This window comes from Vigna radiata, chromosome 5 (assembly GCF_000741045.1).
Source record: "Vigna radiata var. radiata cultivar VC1973A chromosome 5, Vradiata_ver6, whole genome shotgun sequence".
Lineage (NCBI taxonomy): Eukaryota > Viridiplantae > Streptophyta > Magnoliopsida > Fabales > Fabaceae > Vigna > Vigna radiata.
The window spans coordinates 21788754-21811260 of NC_028355.1; the positions used below are offsets into that span (position 1 = coordinate 21788754).

General features: G+C 35.7%; 5 protein-coding genes across 14 annotated transcripts; 3 read left to right on the forward strand and 2 right to left on the reverse strand.

Annotated features, from left to right (window-relative positions):
- Window positions 1-53: 53 nt before the first annotated feature.
- LOC106762714 (thioredoxin-like 4, chloroplastic) lies at window positions 54-2811 on the reverse strand. 4 transcript variants are annotated; one of them, XM_014646754.2, is made up of 4 exons: window positions 2704-2811; window positions 1487-2355; window positions 650-703; window positions 54-313 (listed from the first exon to the last, which is right to left on the reverse strand). In XM_014646754.2, the coding sequence occupies exons 2-4, from the start codon at window positions 1940-1942 to the stop codon at window positions 185-187; spliced, it is 639 nt and encodes a 212-aa protein (XP_014502240.1). In that variant the 5' UTR covers window positions 1943-2355; window positions 2704-2811; the 3' UTR covers window positions 54-184. The 4 variants fall into 4 exon arrangements, with proteins under 4 accessions (XP_014502240.1, XP_014502239.1, XP_014502241.1 ...); XM_014646753.2 differs by having other exon boundaries at window positions 2442-2802; XM_014646755.2 differs by having other exon boundaries at window positions 1487-2358; window positions 2442-2802.
- Window positions 2812-2937: 126 nt separating this feature from the next.
- On the forward strand, window positions 2938-5323 carry LOC106762716 (pentatricopeptide repeat-containing protein At2g04860). The gene has a single exon (XM_014646757.2). The coding sequence runs from the start codon at window positions 3007-3009 to the stop codon at window positions 5143-5145; it is 2139 nt and encodes a 712-aa protein (XP_014502243.1). The 5' UTR covers window positions 2938-3006; the 3' UTR covers window positions 5146-5323.
- Window positions 5324-6951: 1628 nt separating this feature from the next.
- On the forward strand, window positions 6952-10455 carry LOC106762332 (protein CYPRO4). Its single transcript, XM_014646194.2, has 2 exons — window positions 6952-8692; window positions 9982-10455. Exons 1-2 carry the CDS (start codon window positions 7082-7084, stop codon window positions 10261-10263), a joined length of 1893 nt encoding a protein of 630 aa, XP_014501680.1. The 5' UTR covers window positions 6952-7081; the 3' UTR covers window positions 10264-10455.
- Window positions 10456-10606: 151 nt separating this feature from the next.
- LOC106761217 (photosystem I chlorophyll a/b-binding protein 5, chloroplastic) lies at window positions 10607-12508 on the forward strand. The gene is made up of 6 exons (XM_014644745.2): window positions 10607-11122; window positions 11197-11329; window positions 11476-11588; window positions 11684-11788; window positions 12003-12091; window positions 12162-12508. Exons 1-6 carry the CDS (start codon window positions 10911-10913, stop codon window positions 12302-12304), a joined length of 795 nt encoding a protein of 264 aa, XP_014500231.1. The 5' UTR covers window positions 10607-10910; the 3' UTR covers window positions 12305-12508.
- Window positions 12509-13347: 839 nt separating this feature from the next.
- On the reverse strand, window positions 13348-19685 carry LOC106762128 (protein WEAK CHLOROPLAST MOVEMENT UNDER BLUE LIGHT 1). 7 transcript variants are annotated; one of them, XM_022780973.1, is made up of 5 exons: window positions 19558-19677; window positions 19364-19442; window positions 19004-19079; window positions 16777-17855; window positions 13348-15817 (listed from the first exon to the last, which is right to left on the reverse strand). In XM_022780973.1, the coding sequence occupies exons 4-5, from the start codon at window positions 17815-17817 to the stop codon at window positions 13943-13945; spliced, it is 2916 nt and encodes a 971-aa protein (XP_022636694.1). In that variant the 5' UTR covers window positions 17818-17855; window positions 19004-19079; window positions 19364-19442; window positions 19558-19677; the 3' UTR covers window positions 13348-13942. The 7 variants fall into 7 exon arrangements, with proteins under 7 accessions (XP_022636694.1, XP_022636692.1, XP_022636693.1 ...); XM_022780971.1 differs by lacking the exon at window positions 19004-19079 and having other exon boundaries at window positions 19558-19676; XM_022780972.1 differs by lacking the exon at window positions 19558-19677 and having other exon boundaries at window positions 19364-19529.
- Window positions 19686-22507: the final 2822 nt, after the last annotated feature.

Below are 22507 nucleotides of genomic sequence, written 5' to 3' on the forward strand. Positions count from 1 at the left end.
CACTAGATACTTGGGAAGCAATATGCTGTCCTAACAAAGTGAATTCGAGCAGATAGGAAAGGACTGAAGTGTTTTGGTAAGTATGCAGCATGCTGTTTAACAAACATTGTCACTTACAAAAAATTGATTAATTTCCCAACAGTGCACAACCATCCCAGGGACAATGACCCCATCCCATACGAAGTTAACCTAAGATATCTTCAGCTTTAAGAGATGAGTACTTGAGAATGGCTGCAACAATCCTTTCTTTGTCCCTGGTTGGAAATGCTTCCAACAGCACGCCATCTTTGTAGAAGTGGAAAAGAGGCACGGCCTGCATCATTTTGTTTCCTTTTCAAACTCATCGTATTATAGAGCATGAATGCCCAGTAGCACAAATCATGCACAACATATCTATTGCCGAATGGAAGAAGATTGAATTAACCATAAAAGTGAGGTGAAGAAAGAGAAGACCAAAACTAAGACGACATTATGCACCAGTTAAATAAAGTTAACAAGAGAAATGGTGCAAATGGAGACACTAACCACTAAACATTGAAAAGAAGTTGGACAACAAACATTTAGATTAACCCATGGTTGATGCTTAGCTTTGTCAGTTTATGAAGATTAAGTTTCATTTGATAATCAGTAATCAATAGAGGAGATATACCCTGATTCTAAGTCGATCAGCAACCTCGGACTCCTCATCGTACTCGTCCATTACCTGCAAGCAATAGCGTAGTAAGAGTCTTTATACATTAACTTTTAACATGTTTAATCTACTAATTAATCAAATAAAGCCTCTAGTTCGAGTGACAATGATAAAAGCTCTCGTCGGATAAATTTCTATGGAAGAAAATAAAACCTAATTCCTTTGTAAATTAGAATTAGTATGTATAAATTAGAAATCAAATTTAATGTAATATGAAATAATTTCTATTAATAGATTATGGAGGAACTAATTTTAATTTTAATTTAATTAGGATAAAATTGTTTTTTTTTTCATTTTACGCTCCTAAAAATCATGATGAATTTTTTTTCGAGAATGTAAATATTAGCTGATCGTGAATTTCTTCTCCGCAAACTGTAAGGAGGTTTGCAAAATGGAGACAGGAAACACACACATAACAAATAAAAATTATCACTAATGAGTTTTGACAATATTAATAAACTTATCACTCATAACCGTTGTGATTGGACGACAATATAGAGATCTTTCAGATTGTCACATATACACTGTTTACTCAAAATAAAATCTTAATAGGACCTGGAAAATAAAATAAAATAACATACGCTGATAGTGCAGAGGTTAATGACACTGTCTTCCAATTACATGTTATCCTGTGTATAAACTTGTTGTCTTATACAATAATCAAACATTAAATAGTTTTGATTAATTAATAGTGTAATAAATATTTACTGTGGAAAAGTTAATCTAAAAAAAACTGTTGTACAGAATATAGAAACATAAATATTTGTCTGCTATCTAGAGGAAACAGATACTTACATTATGCTTTAGAAAGATTACCGGAGCTTCATTATCGCCAGATTTCTTGCACAACTTTGCAAAACCCTGCTCTATATACTTGCAGCTTCCACAAGAGGTGCGGAAGAAATCTACCACAACCAAAGATCCAGTTTCTTTAGACTTTTCCAGAATTTTGCTGAACTCTTCATCAGTGGTGAATTCTCTTACACATTCAACGGGACAGAGATCTTCATCTTCATCAGATAACCCTTCTTGATATTCATCAGCAACTCTTATCCTACTAGACAATGATGTGTGCCTGATTTTCGCTAGAGGTTCAACTTTTGTCTGATCAAGACATAGTTTGCTATGCCTGTCCCTAGCAACTACGCTGAAAACTACATGGGAAATTCTACACTTAACTGATTTTTGTATCTCTACTCTAACACTCGCAAAGGACTTGCTAATCTGTCCGGGAATGACAACCTGCGGCATATTTCGTATTCAAAAACTGACACTGCTCGTAATCAAGATTTTGGAATAGAATATTTTGATAAGTTGGCCGCTAGCAGTGATGCCTCATACAAAAGGTTGCTGAGTTTCAATTGATTCCAATATCATAAGAAGCGTCATCAAGTGAAAGGATAAAATGAGCAATAAGGAAAATGACTTTCCCAAGGGATAGCGGTCACAGAAAAAAGAAAAAATCTCTAAAATGTGGACTATATTTGGGAAATGGAAAATGATTATAAATGGTTGTGATACAATAGACATTGATGTTTATATAAAAAGACAAAGATTAGACATAGCCACGATAGTATAAGGATTTCAAACTGGTAGCCAGACAGAGTCCTGAAGGAGCAGCAATCAGAAATCAAATCCCCAAGACATTGCACATCCACTCAGCCCTGCTTTTGACAGCAAAAGTAAGATCGTTCTATTCCAAAGCGAGAACATGTTATATAAATATATTGTGAATAACAACAACACCTACCATTGAATGCAATTCAAGCATTTTCTTTTACCCTGCTAGCGAGGTTAACTAAGTATTCACTCTAATTCTAATTTTGAAGGTTGAATTCAGAATAAACGAAATAAAGGAAGCATAAATTCAGGCAAAGGAAAGAAACAAATGGTATGAAGCACTGAAAAGGAATCAGAAACAAAGAGCATGGGAAAATGAGAGAAGAAGGGTGAGATTTGATTTTGTTCAATGGATAAGAGAAGAGACGAAGGAAAGAGAGAGTGTGAATTACCAGAAAACAGTTGGAAACCAAAAGCGCGCTTTTGCCATATTTCTCTCTGCACATCAAACCACGAGTCAGGAGAAGACACGCACTCCCCATATCCACTCATTGTGGTTTCTGATTTTTAGAAAAAAATAAATAAATAAGTAAATAAAATATATATATATATATATATATATATATATATTTTATTTATTTTTTCTAAAAACTGGTAATACTTACAATATATTTGTAAAGAGTTGAACGTTATGTTTGACTAACCAGACAACGATTAAGTAAAATGTCAGAAGGAAACTGTAAAAGGATGATGAGATGAAGTTGCCTTCTAAAACCAATCTTTCTCTGTTTCACTCTCTCTTGCAGGATGCAAGTTTTCCAATCCTTATCTTCCGACAACTGTTACAGGCCAATGCCATCCCCAACGATGTTACCTTTTCTTTACTCATCAAAGCATGCATTTCCTCCCATTCTTTCTCTTGCGCTTCACCCTCTGCGACCCTACAAGCCAACCAGATTCAAACCCACTTGTTGAAACGGGCTACTCAAATGTTTATGTATGTAAACACCGCTCTCATTGACTTTTACATGAAACTTGGGTTCACCAACCACGCACACCAACTGTTCGAAGATATGCCTTCAAAAGATGTTGTTTCATGGAACGTGTTGATTTGTGGATATTCACAAAATGGGTTCCCTCGTGATGCTTTTCAGCTCTTTGTGCAGATGCTGAGAGAGAGTTTTAGGCCTAACCAGACAACGATTGCTAGTTTGTTGCCCTCATTTGGTCGTCGCGAATTTATTCCTCAAGGTGGATCCGTTCATGGATTTGGGATCAAAGCTGGCTTTGGTTTGGATCCTCAGGTGAATAATGCCCTTACCTCTATGTATGCTAAATGCGATGACTTGGAAGCAGCCCTACTCTTGTTTGTAGAGATGGGTGAGAAAAATGTTATCTCTTGGAATACAATGATTGGTGCCTATTGCCAAAATGGTTTTTCGGACAAGGCGGTTTTGTGCTTTAAAGAGATGCTGAAGGAAGGTTTGGAACCCAGTCCAGTGACAATGATGAACCTTACGTCAGCTAATGCTGTTCCCGAAACTGTCCATTGTTATATTGTCAAATGTGGCTTTACCAGTGACGCTTCTGTTGTAACCTCCCTGGTTTGTCTATATGCAAAGCAAGGGCTCACAGATATGGCAAAATTGCTTTACAAGCGTTATCCCACAAAGGACCTGATTTCGTTAACTGCGATAATCTCTAGCTATTCGGAAAAAGGTGATGTAGAGTCTGCGGTGGAGTGTTTTACCCAAACTCTGCTACTGGGCATTAGACCAGATGCAGTTGCATTAATTGGTGTCCTACATGGAATCACTAATCCGTCTCATTTTTCCATTGGATGTGCTTTCCATGGTTATGGGTTGAAGAACGGGCTGACTAATGATTGCTTGGTTGCAAATGGGCTAATAAGCATGTATTCAAGATTTGATGAGATAGAAGCTGCATTATCTTTGTTTTTTGACAGGAGTGAAAAACCACTGGTCACTTGGAATTCTGTGATATCTGGTTGCGTTCAGGCTGCAAAATCAAGTGAAGCTATGGAGTTATTCTGCCAAATGAGCACATGTGGACAAAAACCAGATGCCATCACTATCGCTAGTCTACTATCAGGATGTTGCCAGCTTGAGTACCTGCGGATTGGAGAGACACTGCATGCATATATTCTTAGAAACAATGTGAAAGTGGAAGATTTTACAGGAACTGCTCTTATAGATATGTATTCTAAGTGTGGAAGATTAGATTATGCTGAAAAGGTATTTTATAGCATCAACGGTCCGTGTTTAGCAACATGGAACTCCATCATATCGGGTTATAGTTTATATGGACACGAACACAAAGCTTTCAGTTGTCTTTCCAAACTACTTGAACAAGGGCTAGAACCAGATAAAATCACCCTCTTGGGAGTTTTAGCAGCATGTACCCATGGCGGACTTGTCTACGAAGGAATTCAATACTTCCGTAGCATGACAGAAGAGTATGGTTTGAGACCAACTTTGCAGCATTACGCATGCATAGTTGGTCTCCTGGGTCGGGCAGGATTGTTCAAGGAAGCAATGGAGGTTATTAACAACATGGAAATTCGGCCTGATTCTGCTGTCTGGGGAGCATTGTTAAGTGCTTGTTGCATTCAACATGAAGTAAAGCTTGGGGAATGCTTGGCGAAACATTTGTTTTTATTGAATTACAAAAACGGTGGATTTTATGTTTTAATGTCGAATCTTTATGCCATTGTTGGGAGGTGGGATGACGTAGCAAGGGTGAGGGATATGATGAGAGACCATGGAGGAGATGGATGTTCAGGTGTTAGTGTCATTGAAGTGTCACCCCAAAGAGAAAATAATAACAATTTGTGCCCAACCGAGGTCTATTTTTTAATGCATCAGAATTTATAAACAAATTGGAATGGTGAGTGTCTTCCGAAAAAACATTTTCAAAATTAATTTAGTGCGTTTTGAATTTGACAAATTAATGTTGGGGTGCAAGAAGAAATGAATATGCCAGCGCATGTCTACGATAGGGTGCAGAGACAAATTAACGGGGTGCAAGAAGAAACAGCCTTTGTGTAAGCATGTTTTAAAATTTGACACTGCGATTGTGCGAGCAAAATGTGCTACCAACATAATGTTTATAATTAGGAAAACAATATATCTTTTTCACTAAAAGGATCAAGTTTGATAACTTATTTTAAAGAATAATAGACATAAATTTAATAGTTTTTTTTATTACGTATGCCTACATTTTTATTAAAATAATTTTTTTTTCTAATTATTTATTTGTTAAAAAGTGAATGTTAAATCTATGTATTGTAAATTAATTTTACTTTAAAGGACTTTGAACATTATCGGCAAAAAAAAAAACAAAATATATTGATTATATATGTAAAGCAAATCCATCAATAATACATTATATTTGTATTAATAGGATGTGTACATATTATATAATCATGCCTTGGAGTGTTGATGTTAACAGGTCTGTAAAATCCTCAATGACCAACATTTCAATTGAATTAGTTGTTTGAACATAATATTATGTAATTCTTTTGTACCCTCAAACCAAACTAATATCATCCATAATATTTTTTTTCATTCAACTGCCCCTTAATTTAAAACATAATTATTTCTTCTTTTTAAATAATATTCCATATAATCAACTATATTTCTGTCTTAAGTTTAAACTTTCCAAAATCTTCATTACTTTCAAAAGCCTTTTTATTCGTAATATACTATATTTTGGCACAAGTTAATTTTAAATACAAACGATATTTCTTCTCCCTTCAAATTTAGTTGGCGACTATGTATGTCTATACACATTTATATTTATCCATTTTCTTCTTAACCTATTTTATTTTAAAAGAAAATTGTCATGTGTCACCAATTATAATTATAATTGAAAATCAAGTCACTCATAGATGATCTAAACATCAACGACTAAGATTATCCAATGAAATAGGATAACCAAGAAAGAAAGAAAGCGGTGGAGGGCTTTGTGTGTTTGTGTCCATTTTCGTTTATGGAATTTAATAATGACGGTTGATTAAAATAAAATAAATTAAGTAAAAATAAAAACTTGGTATTATCCATTCTTGAAAAGCCTTAGCAAGCAAGGAAGCTAAATCCCGAAAGTTTACTCCCCACGTCATTCATATTCTTCTTCTCCAAAAATTTCTTTAATAAATAAAATGAATTATTATATAAATATATTCAACATCGTTTTACAAAATAAATTTCATATATTTAAATAAAAATAGCGTATTGTTTAAGCAACTATTATGTCTTTATTCTTCAGAATTTTAAAGTGTTATCATGCTTCTACAAAATAAAATTATAAAGCCGCTGGATTACGAGGAAAATATATCTTAAAACAGCATCTAAATTATTAAATTCTAAAATCTTTCTATAAATATGAAAATAATTAAATCTATGAAATTTCTACAAATTTGGTTAACAAACATGTTTAAGTTGTCGTTATAGTTTTAGTATGATAAAGTTTTGCTGAAATTTTACTTTGAACATCATAAAATAACCATAGTTTATTATAAAATTAAATTAAATATTTTATAAACTTGACTAGATACGAAGGAAATTAAAATGAGTGAGTTGAGTTAAGCATAAGATAATGTGAATAATTTATATTGGGTTAAGACATTGAATCAAGAGGTTGCTTAGGTTGGCCCCACTCTACACGCGTTTCATTCCGTTGCGATTTAAAAACCCTAACCCCAAACGCTCCTTTTTCAAATTTCGAACTTGTCGCTCTTAGCATCATCACCATCTTCTTCTTCGTATCCCCAAGTTGCAATTCGGATCTCATCTCATCGAAATAAACTCCATGGGTTCTTCTCACAGCCGCGAAGATCTGTTAGATTCATCCGATTCGGAGCAGGAGGAGGAGGAAGCCTACCAAGACGCCCATGGAGGAAGCTCCGAACGGCCACCGAAAACGCTGTCAACTTCATCCCTTGATGACGTGGAGGCCAAGCTCAAAGCCCTCAAACTCAAATATTCCTCCTCCAGCACCCCCGCTGTTAAAAACGCCGTCAAACTCTACCTCCACGTCGGCGGCAACACCCCCAAAGCCAAGTGGGTAATCTCCGACAAACTCACCACGTATTCTTTCGTCAAAACTCACTCCAACGCCGACACCGACGACGAAAACGACGATACGGACGACGACGAAAGCAGCAGAGAACAACCGTTCTGGGTTATGAAAGTCGGTTCCAAAATCCGGGCAAAGGTGGGCCCCGAGATTGGCCTCAAGAGTTTCCCCGACCAGCGGCGTGTGGACTTCGTGGCGCGCGGCGTCTGGGCGATGAAGTTCTTCACCGTGCAAGACCAAATCGACTTCATTGATTCCTTCCAGAACTGTCTTTTCGAGAACACGCACGGGGTCGAGGCGACGGAAGCAAATAAGCTCAAGATCTACGGCAAGGATTTCATGGTGTGGGCCAAACCCGAGGCCGCGGACGATACTATGTGGGAAGACGCAGAAGAAACTTTCTCCAAAAGCTCCACTCCGGTTAGGGCAAATCAGGATTTGAAAGAAGAGTTCGAAGAAGCTTCAAACGGCGGCATTCAGAGCATTGCATTGGGTGCTTTAGATAACAGTTTTTTGGTGAGTGATAACGGGATTCAGGTTGTGAAGAACTTCGCACATGGGATTCACGGGAAGGGTGCGTTCGTGAATTTTAGTGATGGGTATAAAAATGGGGGTGGGGATTCGTCTTCTTATTCTACCCCTAAGAAGACGCTTCTTATGAAGGCTGAGACGAACATGCTTCTGATGAGTCCAATGGGTGGCGGAAAGCTTCACTCCACGGGGCTTCATCAGCTTGATATTGAGACCGGGAAGGTGGTTAGTGAATGGATGTTTGGGAAGGACGGTACCGAGATTACAATGAGGGATATTACCAATGATTGTAAAGGAGCACAGTTGGATCCCTCTGGGTCAACATTTCTGGGGTTGGATGATAACAGACTTTGTAGGTGGGATATGAGGGATCGCAATGGGCTGGTTCAGAACTTGGCTGATTCGAATGCCCCTGTGTTGAATTGGGCGCAGGGACATCAGTTTTCGAGGGGGACTAATTTTCAGTGCTTTGCCACTACCGGTGATGGGTCCATTGTTGTAGGGTCTTTGGATGGAAAGATAAGACTGTATTCGGTGAACACAATGAGGCAAGCGAAGACTGCGTTTCCTGGCCTTGGATCTCCTGTCACTCATGTGGATGTTACCTTTGATGGCAAGTGGATCGTGGGTACTACTGATACATACTTGATTCTTATTTGTACCCTCTTTACTGACAAAGATGGAAGGACAAAGACTGGTTTTTCGGGGAGGATGGGGAACAAGATTGCTGCTCCCAGGTTGTTGAAGCTCACCCCTCTTGATTCCCATTTGGCTGGAGCGAATAACAAGTTCCGGAATGCACAGTTTTCGTGGGTAAGTTTGAATTAAATTCTCTGCTTGCTTCGCTTATTGTTGTGTGGCAAATTAACAATGTGATAATTATAATATCGTTTGCTTGTGAACTGTCATGGTATCTAATTAAATGTTGTTATTAACATTGCTGTCCTATTGTTCTTCTCAATTGCAGCCTTTATTCTTTTTACTCAATTTATTAAGTTTGTGCACAGTACATTATTTTGGCAATAAATATATTTTTCCTTATACATTGCTGCATCTTTGCTATTGAACAGTTAGCCTGTATTATGCTGGTGTTATTTGTAAATCACAATACAATGAGTTATTACATTATGAATATTTTTGCAAATGAAGTTTTTACTATTGGTTCAGGAGACCGATTTAAGGTCGAAAGCTATTGCCTTATAAATTTTCCTTTTGTTGCATCTTTTTTATAATATGCTGCTGTGCTCTTATTTTGTTTTGTTAACTGATGCTTTATCCTTGTATCTAGCTGTGAAAAACATTATCATGCATTGATAGAACTGGAACAGAAAAAACTGAGAAGTAGTACCGTATTATAACTAAAACTATGCTCTTAATAACATATGATATCACTAATCGTTTCCTCTCTCCGAACTGATCAGATAGAAATTATAGGTATCTCAGATTCTTGGATAGGTCTTGACTCTCCCACCTATATCTTCACGCGATAATGTCCTCGTCTACCTCCCTTTTGTTTTCCTTTCCCTCCATCTCACAAGGAAATATGTCCCTTTCTTCCCACACTCCTGCTGCCACATGTGCAGTATATTGGTACACGAAGTCAACACTTTGACCCCTTTTTCCTGAAATACACAATGCCTATCAACGTGTACTTTGAGGTTTTTAATCTGAGTTTTTTTTTTTCTTGTAATTAAAATGTATCCCGTGTTCAGATTAGCAAACTCAACGCTTAGCTAGCATATTAATTGTTTGTTGGTTTTCAAAGGAATGTCGTGTTTGCTGTTGTTGAAAACATGGGGATTTCCCCTTGGCAATTCATGCATGAGTATGGTACCAATAAGCACAACAGATAAAAGGTTAAAGATAATTGCGCCAGCTTTAGCATATACTTAATTATTATCTTAATAATATGATCTTGAGTTTTTTATTGGTTATATAGGCACTCTTCCCAGGCAAAGGTTATTCTTCTCCCTTGGGCTAAGATTGTGTCTGTGCTGTTCCCACATCTGCTGAGAAATGACATATATTGGTTTTTATTGTGCCTTTCTTGTTTTAATCTCGTGGAAATATATTTTTATTCTTTCTGCTTCTTGGTTGATTAGGTGACAGAAAATGGGAAGCAGGAGCGGCACATAGTAGCCACTGTGGGGAAGTTCAGTGTGATATGGAACTTCCAGCAAGTCAAGGATGGTTCGCATGAGTGCTATCGTAACCAGCAGGGTCTTAAGAGCTGCTACTGCTACAAGATAGTCCTCAGGGATGATTCCATTGTTGAGAGCCGTTTTATGCATGACAGATTTGCAGTCAGCGATTCTCCTGAAGCGCCACTGGTCATAGCAACACCAATGAAAGTTAGCTCTTTCAGCATATCTGGCAAGCGATGATACACAGCCAGTGAACAATTGTTGCTCTCTTAGCTTAACTAATATCGTTTCATATATTTCATTTAAAGACTTTTCAGTTGTACGTAGGATGTTTTCAATTGTAGCTGATATTGATGTCATTTCGGATATACAGGAAAAGTGTTGATTGTCCAGTTGTACCAGCATGTTCAATTGTATAATTTTTTATCTCAATATCTTTTCCTTTTTACTCATTTACCAGTTCCTTTTCATTTAGCGCCTCAACAAGTGCTGGTAGAGCGAACATGCCGAGCTTCCACCATTAATTTGCTTGTTTTGGCTTTACATACACTATGTCAATTAAAACATAAAAGGTATGAAAAATAAATAAAAACAAACCTGGATTGTACAAATTGGGAAAGGCTCACACCTCTCTTTGCTCTTACGGAAGAAGCTGAAGTAATTTATGATTTCTAGTGTGGTAATCTGAAACGGATGTCTGTAGATTGGAGGAAAATGTATTTTATCATGAGGCCTAAGAAGCAGACGTTTGTTATCCAACTTCTATCTCAGTGGATAAGTGGGCCCCCTGTAACTTTTTTACCTTTAAATCAATAATATGTATTAATGTGGTTGTTGGGAAAGTCACAAATTTGAGGTCGGGCACAGAAGCAGATAATCAGAAAACAATGGTGGCAGTAGCAGTAGGAAGAGGCCTTCCTATTCAAACTCGCTCTTTATTCAATAGTAAGAGCATAGATAGAGCTTCACCAGGAGGAAGAGTCTCGTGGCTTGGGCATTCTGCTGCTGTCACTCCACGTTATAGACAAACTTGTGTAGCAGCGCAACAGCGACCTACATGGCTCCCAGGACTTGATCCCCCACCTTATCTTGATGGAACGTGAGGATATGATTCCTAGTTCCTCTACTGCTACTTTCTCTATTCAGGTTTTCATATTATGGTATGCTTTTCAGTCTGGCTGGAGATTTTGGATTTGACCCACTTGGGCTTGGAGAGGATCCTGAAAACTTAAGGTGGTATGTGCAGGCAGAGCTGGTTCATTCCCGCTTTGCAATGCTTGGGGTATTGGGAATTCTTGTGACAGATGTGAGTGACAACTTGCGCATGTACCTATACTAAAAGTTGAATGTAGAAAACTTCTTTATGATAAATTGATAAAATATATCAAGATTCTTTAGTTATTACTAACTATTGGAGTCCTTGCCTGAAGTAGTAGTTGGTAATCTGTGCAGCTGCTTCGCGTCACAGGAATTAGTAAGATACCGGTTTGGTTTGAAGCTGGTGCAGTAAAATACGACCTTGCCAATACACAGACACTCTTCATTGTTCAACTACTTTTGATGGGGTATAATTTTCGTCATGAATTCGGGTTCTCATAATTCCATTATTCTTTAGAGGATTAAGAGGCCAGTTCATACGACTTCACTTTTGCTTGCACAGGTTTGCCGAAACAAAAAGGTACATGGATTTTGTTAGTCCTGGATCTCAGGCTAAAGAGGGGTCCTTCTTTGGACTGGAAGCTTCACTGGAAGGCTTAGAGCCAGGGTATTGGCATTTCCAATAACAGTATATATATATATATATATATATATATATATATATATATATATTCTCTAATTTTTTTTACCATTCTTCATGTTCTTTAATTATCGTACTGAACATGAATAATTGTCAACAATGGCATAACCGTCATAGGGCATTGTGATTTTACAGTTCTTGAATTAGTAGACATTGAGGTGTATATGCATGTTTCAAACAGGTACCCAGGGGGTCCTCTGCTAAATCCTCTTGGCCTAGCTAAAGACATTAAAAACGCTCATGATTCGAAGCTTAAAGAGATTAAAAATGGTATATTTCTTTCTTAGTTCTTTGATGCTTATTATCAATAAATGTTTAGTTGAAAATTTTCTATTTACAGGTCGACTTGCAATGGTGGCAATGGTTGGCTTCTTTGTACAAGCTTCGGTGACTCACGTTGGACCAATTGACAACCTTGTGGAGCATCTTTCCAATCCATGGCATAAAACTATTATTCAGACCATTGCGAATTCTAGTTCGTAGTTCTACCAAATGCTGTATCGCTTGGACTTATCCATAAAACGAAATTACTTTTAATTTTTCCACCTTGACCTCATTGAGGCCAAGGATCAAGTTTAGATGTAGTGGTCTTGAAGCAAATGTATTCTAATTCATTTTCAATCGACTTCATTGTTTGTTTAGGCTTTTGGGGGAAATAAAAGACTCAAAATCCGATGATTAAAAGTATTTTCCATTTTAGTTCATATAACTTTTCAATCAAATTATAACAACCTTCAAACCAAAAATTAAATACTTTTTGATGCGTAGTTCTTAAGAATTTGAAATGAAATACTTCCAGGGGAGTCGAACAACGAATTTCCCTTTCTTCATATGCTTTATATTAAAAATATTCTAAGGATCTATGGAATGTTTCAGGTTCAGCAGCAGCAGTTGTCCTAACTTTTATAAGACAAGGATACTGATCAGTATTTCCATAATCACATGGATAACATTCGTACGTTGCGAAGTTCATGAAAGGAGATATAATTGTTGGATCATTAAAATAAGGATAATAATACTTAGATAACATTTGAATGTCATCGACGTGTCATTCTGTAATTAGTCTATGGTAGTGTTTATGTGATTGATTGTGAAATAATTTTGAATCAATCACATAATGACATGAAGATGATGTTCAAATGTTGTCTAAGTATCATTATCCTTAAAAAATTTAAGAACTCTAGGTTTCAAGAAGAGGAAAGAGAAGAATGAGTTTCTGTTAAACATTTTTCTTTAGTTTAATTTTAATAGAAAGAAATTATTATTATTTTTGTTAATTCCTAGAGAAAGAGAAAATATTTACTTCAAATTAAATTACACTTGAAATGTTTTAAATTCCCTCTAAAATTGGATAGAAACAAGAATTAGATTAAAAAGGATTCCATTTCTCTTCCTTCCTAAAAATGAAACCAAGCAAAATTAATTTATAAAAAATCTCTTCTTTCTATTTTCATGTCCTCAATCTTCCATTAATCAAATTGTGTTAAAATTTAATGATGAATAAGAAAAAAAATGCGAACAGAACAAAGGATAAATCTATCACTGACAACTCACTGAATTAAAATTGCAATAAGTTAGATGTATAACTAATACAGAAATGAACCTGTAAAAGACTCAAAATTTGGCGAGTGATCTGGATAAATTGTCTGAAAACATTGGAGACTTCAGCCTATATACGGTATATTCCAGGCATCAGAAGATCTGCAACATTCCAGGTATCATCCCTGTTCCAATCTAATGAGGTGTTTCCAATAAGCTCACATCATGTCATTAAAAGCATCAAGTCTCAGACTCGGAAACCTTTTTCTTTCATTTGGTAAAATCTCAAACAAATCTTTACAAAAGCCTGAGGTTCAATATATCAGAAGCCTATACACAATACAGAATCATTTAATTTTCTCTTTCCCACTAAAGATGAATTTATTTTTATCTCCACGTAAAACACTCAGCAGGCGACCATATACCAACCCTTCAGTGAGAGAGAATACAATCAAATACACAGCACAGCAATTGTCAACATTTACAGGTTCATGCAGTTGAAGATTCCAATATTTAAAGTCACTTTGAGATATCCAAAACGGGTGACTGCTAAGTTATCTGCAGTACAATTTGGGATTATCCTCACTTGGTTGAATGTGTTTTTCTTCTAGCAAAGAACATCAAAACCCTCGGGAAAAGTGACCTTTTCTTCTTTTTCCCTTGTTTTATTTCTGGGGATGATCCACTTTCATCAAAGTCTGGATGTACATTAGTCTTCGGACTTGGAAAATGATGTGCAGCATTATCTGCAACACCAGTGCGCTCAAAATTATTTGCTTCATGACTCCCCTCAAAACTACCCCTAGGACTTTTACTCTGGTTTACCGCTCCTTGACCAGAGTCTCCCGCCTTTCTTCGTTGTTCACTTTCAGCTCTCCACTTTCTTAATTCTTGCTCTACGCCCAATTTGCCTTCCTTAGCCTTTTCAGCCTTTTCCATCGCCACTTTCAAAGATTCCCTTCCTGCAGCTATCTCCCTATTCACTTCGTCCAACTTTTCAAAGGCTTTCAATTCAGACTGCTTAGCTTTATCAATTTCAGAATTAGCAGCTGCAACCCTCATATTGGCCCGCTCTTCTGCCTCGTGTGCTCGTTTGCTAAGCTCATAGTACTCTTCCAGAGAAAGTGTTACCCCTTTGGATGGGTCCAGTGCATTCTTGCTTCTAGTTGATTCACTCTCTTGCAATGCTTTAATTGCCGCTATTGCCAAATGTTCAGACGCCCTTGCAGCCTCTATCTCCTTCTGAGCTGCAAGTAATCTACTTTCCAAGGTACTTACTCCAGCCTTGGCCTGCTCTGCTTCTGCCTTTACCTTTTGTAGCTCTTCACGAGCTGCCTGAGAAAGCAAGTTGGCTTGACTAGCCTCTTCAGCCGCAATTTGTAGCTTCTTGGGAAGCTCGGTCATTTTCTCTTTAGCTTCTTTCTCCTTCATCTGGACCAAAGCAATTTCTGATCTGGTCTTTTCCAATTCAGCTTCCAGAGATGCAACCGCAATGGAGGCCATTCCCTCCCTTTGTCTGATGGCAGCAAGAGTTGCTTTCTCCTGTTCAAGTTCTGATTTTAATGATGTAGCAGCTACCTTCAAGCAACTAACCTCTGCGGTTGCTTTCTCTATGTTAAGATTCACTTCCTCAAGTTCCTTTTTGGCTGATGCAACTGCTGTTTGTATGTCAGTGTGGGTCTTTTTCTCTGGTTCTTCTGGGCCTCCTTTTGAGTTTCCTTCTTCGTCACCTTCCTGCTTTAACTTTGATTCCATATAAGAAGATAATTCAGCTTTCAAATCAATCAGCAAAGTAGAGGCTGTATCCAATTTAGATTTGAGTTCCTTTGCAGACAAAATTTGCTGGTTGAGTCTCTGGAGCTCTTCTTCCGTCTCTTTAAGTTCCTTCTCCCAATCAAGGGAATCTTGATCTCTTGCCATGACTGTTCCTATTCTTTGCTCCTCTGCTTCCAAGTGTGCACCGTGGGCAGTCTCCAATGATTCTTTTGCAGCAATTAGCTCAATAGTTAAATCCTCTACAGACTTCTCTACTTCCTTTGATTCAGCAACGGCCTCTTCAGCTTTCTTAATGGCTAAATCTCTTTCACTCACTAAGATAGCAAAATTTTTCTGCAATGTTTCCTGCTCCTCTTTCACAGCTTTTAAATCTGAAACAGCAGCTGCATACCTTGCTTTGGCAACCTCAAGTTGTGCCTTGGCTGCAACACTAGATTCGTCTGCTATACCCTGCTCCATCTCTTCCACTCTGAGCTTTGCAAGTTCTGAGTCCTGTCTTGCCTGACGCTCTTCTGTTTCTGCTCTCTCTAGGTTAAGTTTTAATTCTTCTATTAATCTCTTTGTACTGTCTAACTCCTTAAGCATTTGGCCTTTTTCCTGTTCAGCATCCTCTGCTTGTTTTCTGTACTCTGGGATCTCCTCTTGTGCCTTTTCAAGCTCATGTTCTACAAGATCGCGTCTCTGTACATCCAGGGAAAAACTAAGGTTAACAGCAGTTCGAGCAGACAAACAAATATGCATAGCAGGAATAATGATCATCAGTATCTCTATTTTTCCTTAGAAAACAAACAGTATTGGACATTAGAAAGCACATATATAGGCATAAAAGTACATATATTTCATTTTCTAGTTCATCTCAGGTCAAAATGAATTCATAAGTTCACAAATATAATTTGTTTTCTTTATTATCATGTTTTCAGTATAATAAGTATTTTCGTTTTCAAAAAATACTTCCGACTTTTGTTTTGTTCATTAGCACTCTAATGCCACTTCAAAGCATTTCCATGTCATAAACATTATCTGCAGAGATTTTAACTTCAAGAAAATTAGCCTGTTCAACTCACTAGACTGATCATAGCATACATAAATCTGCCTAAATATTGGGTAACACATACACAGACACTTATATCCCACATAGCTCATATTCTAGTGGCATAAATTAGAGACAAATGCATCGGAAGGGCCTGCAACAAACTACCAAGTCAGTAATTTTTACATATACAGTTTATGTAAAGGAAAATTTGTAAATATGTCCCATAAAAAGCATTGAGGGAATACGTAGAAAATAAAAGTTCCAAATTTCTGCAACATGTGTGCCACGCCAATGCTTAGCCCTGTAATGTAATTTATGTTCGCAGAATATTTTTTACTTCTATTATCATTAACATAAAAGGCCTGGTTAACCTTCTTTCACTAGTGGATGTTGCAACTGCCACTGTTAATCAAGTATGCTATTTCTTTCATCTTTATACCCACTACAGCATCTACCTCTTGCCTATCCCATCATTATTGTATAGGTTTAGCTTTGAGAAGCAAACGGAACAGTCAATATAATTTGAAATTATAAGATAGAAGTACGAACAAGATAAATTGGAAATAACTGTCATAAAAAACCGATGCTTGAAAATGCAAGACATTACCTCCACAGTCTGGATTCTATGAGCCTTCCAATCCACAATTCCTCCAAACTTGGAAACAGCTTGCTTGACAGATTTAATAGGAGCTCTGGTATCAATAATGTGTTTTTTCTCATCAAACGTCTTGTCATGGGGGAGTGAACCAACCGTTCCCATGGTCATTAAAAGTTCATTGTGATCATTTTGCAAATCTTTTGCTTCAGAAGAAGAAGTTGAACGCCTAATCTCATGATTAACATCACTGTCAGCAGTGATATTAGAAACATTATCCAGCAATGCATGCCCGTCAGAAACATTTTCTAGAGCACCTGGTTTTGATTCTTCAACTGAAGTGACCTGCTGCCTTTTTTCTGTTACATCAAATGCAGCATCTGGGTTTGCAACTGAATCAACTAAAGAAACAGTCTCCTCTTGCATTACAGTTTGAAAATCATTAGAATTTGGAAAAAATATTTGTTCAGGGAACCCATCCAATGGTAAATGAGTGTCAGACTGCACTTTTGCATTACTAAGTGGGACAGTTGGAGCTTGGGTGGAAGATTGATTGTTGGGTAATTTTATCACTTCGGTGTTTTCTTCAGGGTGTTCTACCAGTATCATCTCTTCAGAAAATTTTGTAGTGGATTCAGAGGGTAGCTTGTTGACAACATGTTCTGCCAGTGTCGCCTCTTCTGCAACTTTAGAAGAGGATTCAGAGTTCTCTATCACATACTCAGCAGGTGGTGTCTCATTCATTTTGGAAGAGGATGCAGATGGTTGGTTGTCTCCAACAAGTTCTACCAGTGGTTCTTCAGCAATATTTGGGGAAGTTTCCAATGGTAGCTTGTCTCCAACAAGCTCAGCCAGGAGTATCTCTTCGGCAGTTTTTGGAGAAGATTCAGATGGTCTCTTGTTTCCAACAAGTTCTGCCAGTAGTGAAGTCTCTTTAGCAATTTTTGGAGAAGATTCAGACAGTAGCTTGTCTCCAACATGTTCTGCAAGTGGTGTCTCTTCAGTAACTTTTGAAGAGAATACAGGGGGTATCTTGTCTTCAACATCCTCCATTGTAAGGATCAATCGGGAGCGCTAAAAGTGTCTAACCACTAAACAATAATAAGAAAAATGAGTCAGTAGAAAATAAAATTAAAACAAGAGAATTACAGCCTATACAAGCCTTCCAAAATAATACAATCGAATTAGAAATTAAAAATCCCCATGTATAAGTTTCAATTTCGAGCGAAATTGCTATTCACAAGAACAAGTCACCAATAGAGAATTGAATTCTACATATACCATTTAATTACTTTGATAAGTTTCTGATAAAGAAACCTAAATCCTTTCCCAATTTACACACCCCAACAACTCACAAACTATGTATAAACTCTGCTGTTTATTATTCACCCAAGAAAGAATACAAGAATGAAGTATTATGGGAGCCTAATCTCCCCCAACAAGACTAAACAGTTTGTTCAGAATACACGAATGAACCCAAGTCTCTTCTGATCTACCACTTAGCTATTTATACAATGTATTTACAGATACATTCCCCCTCTTCCTAACTGTTAAAGCAGTTAGGCCAACTACCTACCAACTGACTACTTACTCACGTTTCTTCCTCCTCACATACACTCTCAACATCCTATCATACTTTCCTCTTACCCATCATCGTCTCTGTTGGTAGTTAAAATGAGAATTTCAAAGGATTATCCGGTTCCTGAATAAGAAAAAAACTGTTTCCCAGGTTTTAGGTTTTCAAACTCCGAATGACAGATTGAAACTTCTCTCTGGATAATTGTAATTTCACAAATCACAACCAAATTCACTCAAATGGAAAGGGATGAAACAGGGCGTTTTAAAATCAATCCGTACTATTAACAGAGATAAAGATCTTATTTAATTCAAGTTCCAACCATGATTAACAGCAATCTAAAGTTATCAACCACCTACAATTCTTGATATTTGATCAACAAAAAAGTAGTCATCTAACACACGGAAGCTCACTCGTCTTTTCTCTTGATAGACGTTCCTACAAATCCTAACATTATGAAATTTACAATGACAAACACAGAAGAAGACAGGACATATCGGCAAAAAAAAAATGAAGGAAAAAGTAATGTTAACAATAGTTAAAACAGAAAATAAATATTTCCTGTTTCTAATTTATAAGCCGTCAACATTTCCCCCGTAATTTTCCCCGAGAAATAGAAATACAAGTAAACCAGAACAATGCACCATCTCTTGTGTGGCCAACCTTTTGAAAGCAAAGACTTGAGTCATTAAAGATAGTAGGCGGTCGGGTGCAGGGAAAAGACGCGGTGAAGAAAATTCTGATGAGAGAAAACAAAAAGCAAGGAAAAACACTGAAAAGTCAATTCCTGACCATTGTTAAAGCCAGAGGACATTCACACGCTCTGTTTCCTTCCTCATAATTTTCTCACAAGAGAGGAAGCGTTTGCAAAACACGTGACATCTAGCTCTAGATACTCACAAATACTTGCATGCTACGACGTGATCGCAGATAAACAGAACAGAGCAGAACAGAGGGAGAAATTAAACAAAGAAACGGGATTATGAAGTGAAATAGGCGTTGAAAGAAGAAGAAAGAACATACCAGATTAGGATTACGAATAATAATAAGGAGAAAATTGAAAGTGGGGAAGGAGAGATAGATTCTAATTGCGCAGCAAAATCTGAGGAGGAAATTAAAATTAGGTTGGGGAAAAATAAATGAAGGTGGAAAAATTTTGCAGCCAAAATTAGAACACAGAAAAATAGAAAGAAAGATACACAGTTAGTGGAGCCTACCTCATCACAGCGGCTAGATCCATCTGTACCTTCCTTTTCTTTCTCTCTTTTCTTTCTCTCTCATCTCCAATATCAATTATCAATTACCAAATATCAAATATCAAATATCAATTTCTTCCTTCAACAAAAAATAATTAACTCATCCCTCCATTGCATTTTATTATTTTCTTATCAATATTACTTCTATTATTATCTTTCCTGCCAATCAAAACTATAATTACGTACGCCGCTACAATGCATTACCAATTAATTAATCTTCCGTAGTTGGTATAGAGGTAAGTTAACGCAAGAATAGTATTTAATTCATAATACAGTGCAGATATGATATCAGTTAGCTTACCCACCTTGCATACCTTTTTCTTGGTCGGTGGTCCAGATTCTATTTCTTGGTTTTGCATTTTCTACTGCTATAAATGACCTAAAATCAAACCGTTCGTGTCAATCCGATCAAGCAATTCCATCTCCATACAAATAAAAGAAGTAACTTTAGAAGAATTTGAAAAAAGCTGAGTAATTAATACAAAAGTGACCGCGGACAGTAAATGATGTAGATTCCAGCATGGCAAACCGTGTAAATGGAGAGAGATCCGTTACGTTACATTACATTCATGATACCGACACTAATGCACACATTATCAATAATAAATATTAATTAATGAGTTTTCTTTACTCTTTCTTTAGTAATCGAGTTTAATGCCATCATTCACATTGCTTTGCATGTAACGCGATCCACCAATAAGTGGACCTCGTTGATCGAGCCTTGGGCCCAAAAAAGTCCAACAAGTTTTCGTCCGTTGGATGTTGTAGAGTGGGGTCCACATTCGGAAATCGCAAGATAAACGTTGTGAGAGCTTATTTTATTATTAGCACATGCTCATCTTGAATTTATAATTTGTTAATTTAACTATATGTTAGTATCGCTTATCATTGACTCTATTAAAATTTAAAACGAGAATTACCCACCCAATAATTATGTCTGCAATTAGGTGCGAAACGAGGAAAAGAATAACACACTATCATTATATTTCTAACTTTATGATTAAGAAAATCATTACTTTATAACTAGTTAAATGAATTTATTTTAAGTTTTAACTGAATTCAAAATCGATATTCGGAATTAAAATACTATGGAAAATTCAATTATGAAAAACTAGTGTGTAAATTAAAGATTTGGGGACCATGGTTTATTTTATTCTTTTGGTTTTATGGGTTACCAACCCAATGGTGCCACGTGGAAGGTTGGTTTGACACTAAAGTTGTGTTTAATATGTGCGTAAACTTTGGCTTTTGCTAGAGAATCATTGTTGGGTGGGGTTAAAGAAGTATGCAATGACTTTTCAACTAAATAAAAAAAATAATAATAATTTTTTTTATTATATAAATGTAATGCTTTTAAATTAGGGATTTCATTTTCGCAAAGATGAAAACGAATTATTGGATAACGAAATCTCTTATCATATTCAGAAGGAGAAGTTGTGTTTAGCTTTAATAATTTTGCAATTAAATTTTTTCTACGATTTTTGTATAAATTATTTTCAATTTGAAATCAACTTGCCTAAATATATATTATGAATTTTCTACGTATTAAAAGAAATTAAAATATATACTACTTTATTGCTTAATAATCAACAGGAAATTAGTAAAAATGGAGAAATTAAAACAATATTTTGAAGTAAAAAATTCAAACTAATCCATTAAATAGAGGCAAAACTTGTACGATACTTGATATTTGAATAACACAAGTGTTACATATATTATTTTAAATATTCGAAAATGATGTATCTATAAATCCATAACATTTTCAAAGTGTCCGTTTCCGTCAATCGAGGAATCATTACACAAGTCGGTGCATATATAATCAATCTTTTCTTCTTTCTAACCAAAAAAATAAAAGAAAAACTGGGTGCCATGCTTCTCTCTTTTTTCAGCTTTCTGTTTTCAGGGTGAACAGAAAGTTATAAACAATGGTATTTACCACATTTAATTTATAATACATATTTTATTATATTTATTTGAATAATTAATTACGTTGAAAATGTAATTAATTATATTTTATTTTAGTTGATTACTTTTTATATAAGAGGTTCTTATTATTTATGTTTTTACTACAGTAAAAAACAATATAAAATAATAATAAAATCAAATTTATTAATTTAAATTTTAATATTTGTAAATTACTTAATTTAATGTACTTTTTATTTTGAAATAAAAGTATTTTTATTAAACTTTTGTAATAACCTTTTTATTTGATTTTTTTTACTTTATTTTATATTTTAAAAATCATTTTACTTTTAAAAACTATTTTACAAATTACATTTCTGAATATATAAACAAAATTCATATATTACATCACTGAGATCAATTATAAGTTGTTCACTAGTTGTCTTTTACTTTTCAGTTTCTTTTATATTCAATTCAAATATCTTTAATTTTTATTTTCTCTCTTTCTTTTTTAATCTTCATTTAATCGAAACAAAACGGTAATATAAGATATTGATATTATTTTTTTATTCACTTTAAATGGATTAATTTGAGTGCTAAATATCTTCTCAATGTTATGTATTGTAATAATATTAAGTTTGAGTCGATTTAATCTTATTTTATGTGCCATAGAAGATTTTTTCACACAGATAACACATTAATTGTTAATTTCTTTTCATCAAAATAGTATACTGTAGGTTTTATTTACCCACATAGCACCCTTTTACTTTGAAAATTAAATTTTGAACATATTTTTGGTGTTTCTTAAAAAAGCTTACTAATGCAAAATCATGTTCAGAATTGGGTTCTTCCAAAACCAAATTTTGAAGCAAAGGAAAAATGTATTATACTATTTGAGTAAATAAAATGTATTATACCATTTTGGTAAAAAGAAATTGACATTATGATATTTGTGTAAAAGATGCGCGACAGAATCAAAATGAATAGATATAACATGACATCGCTTAAA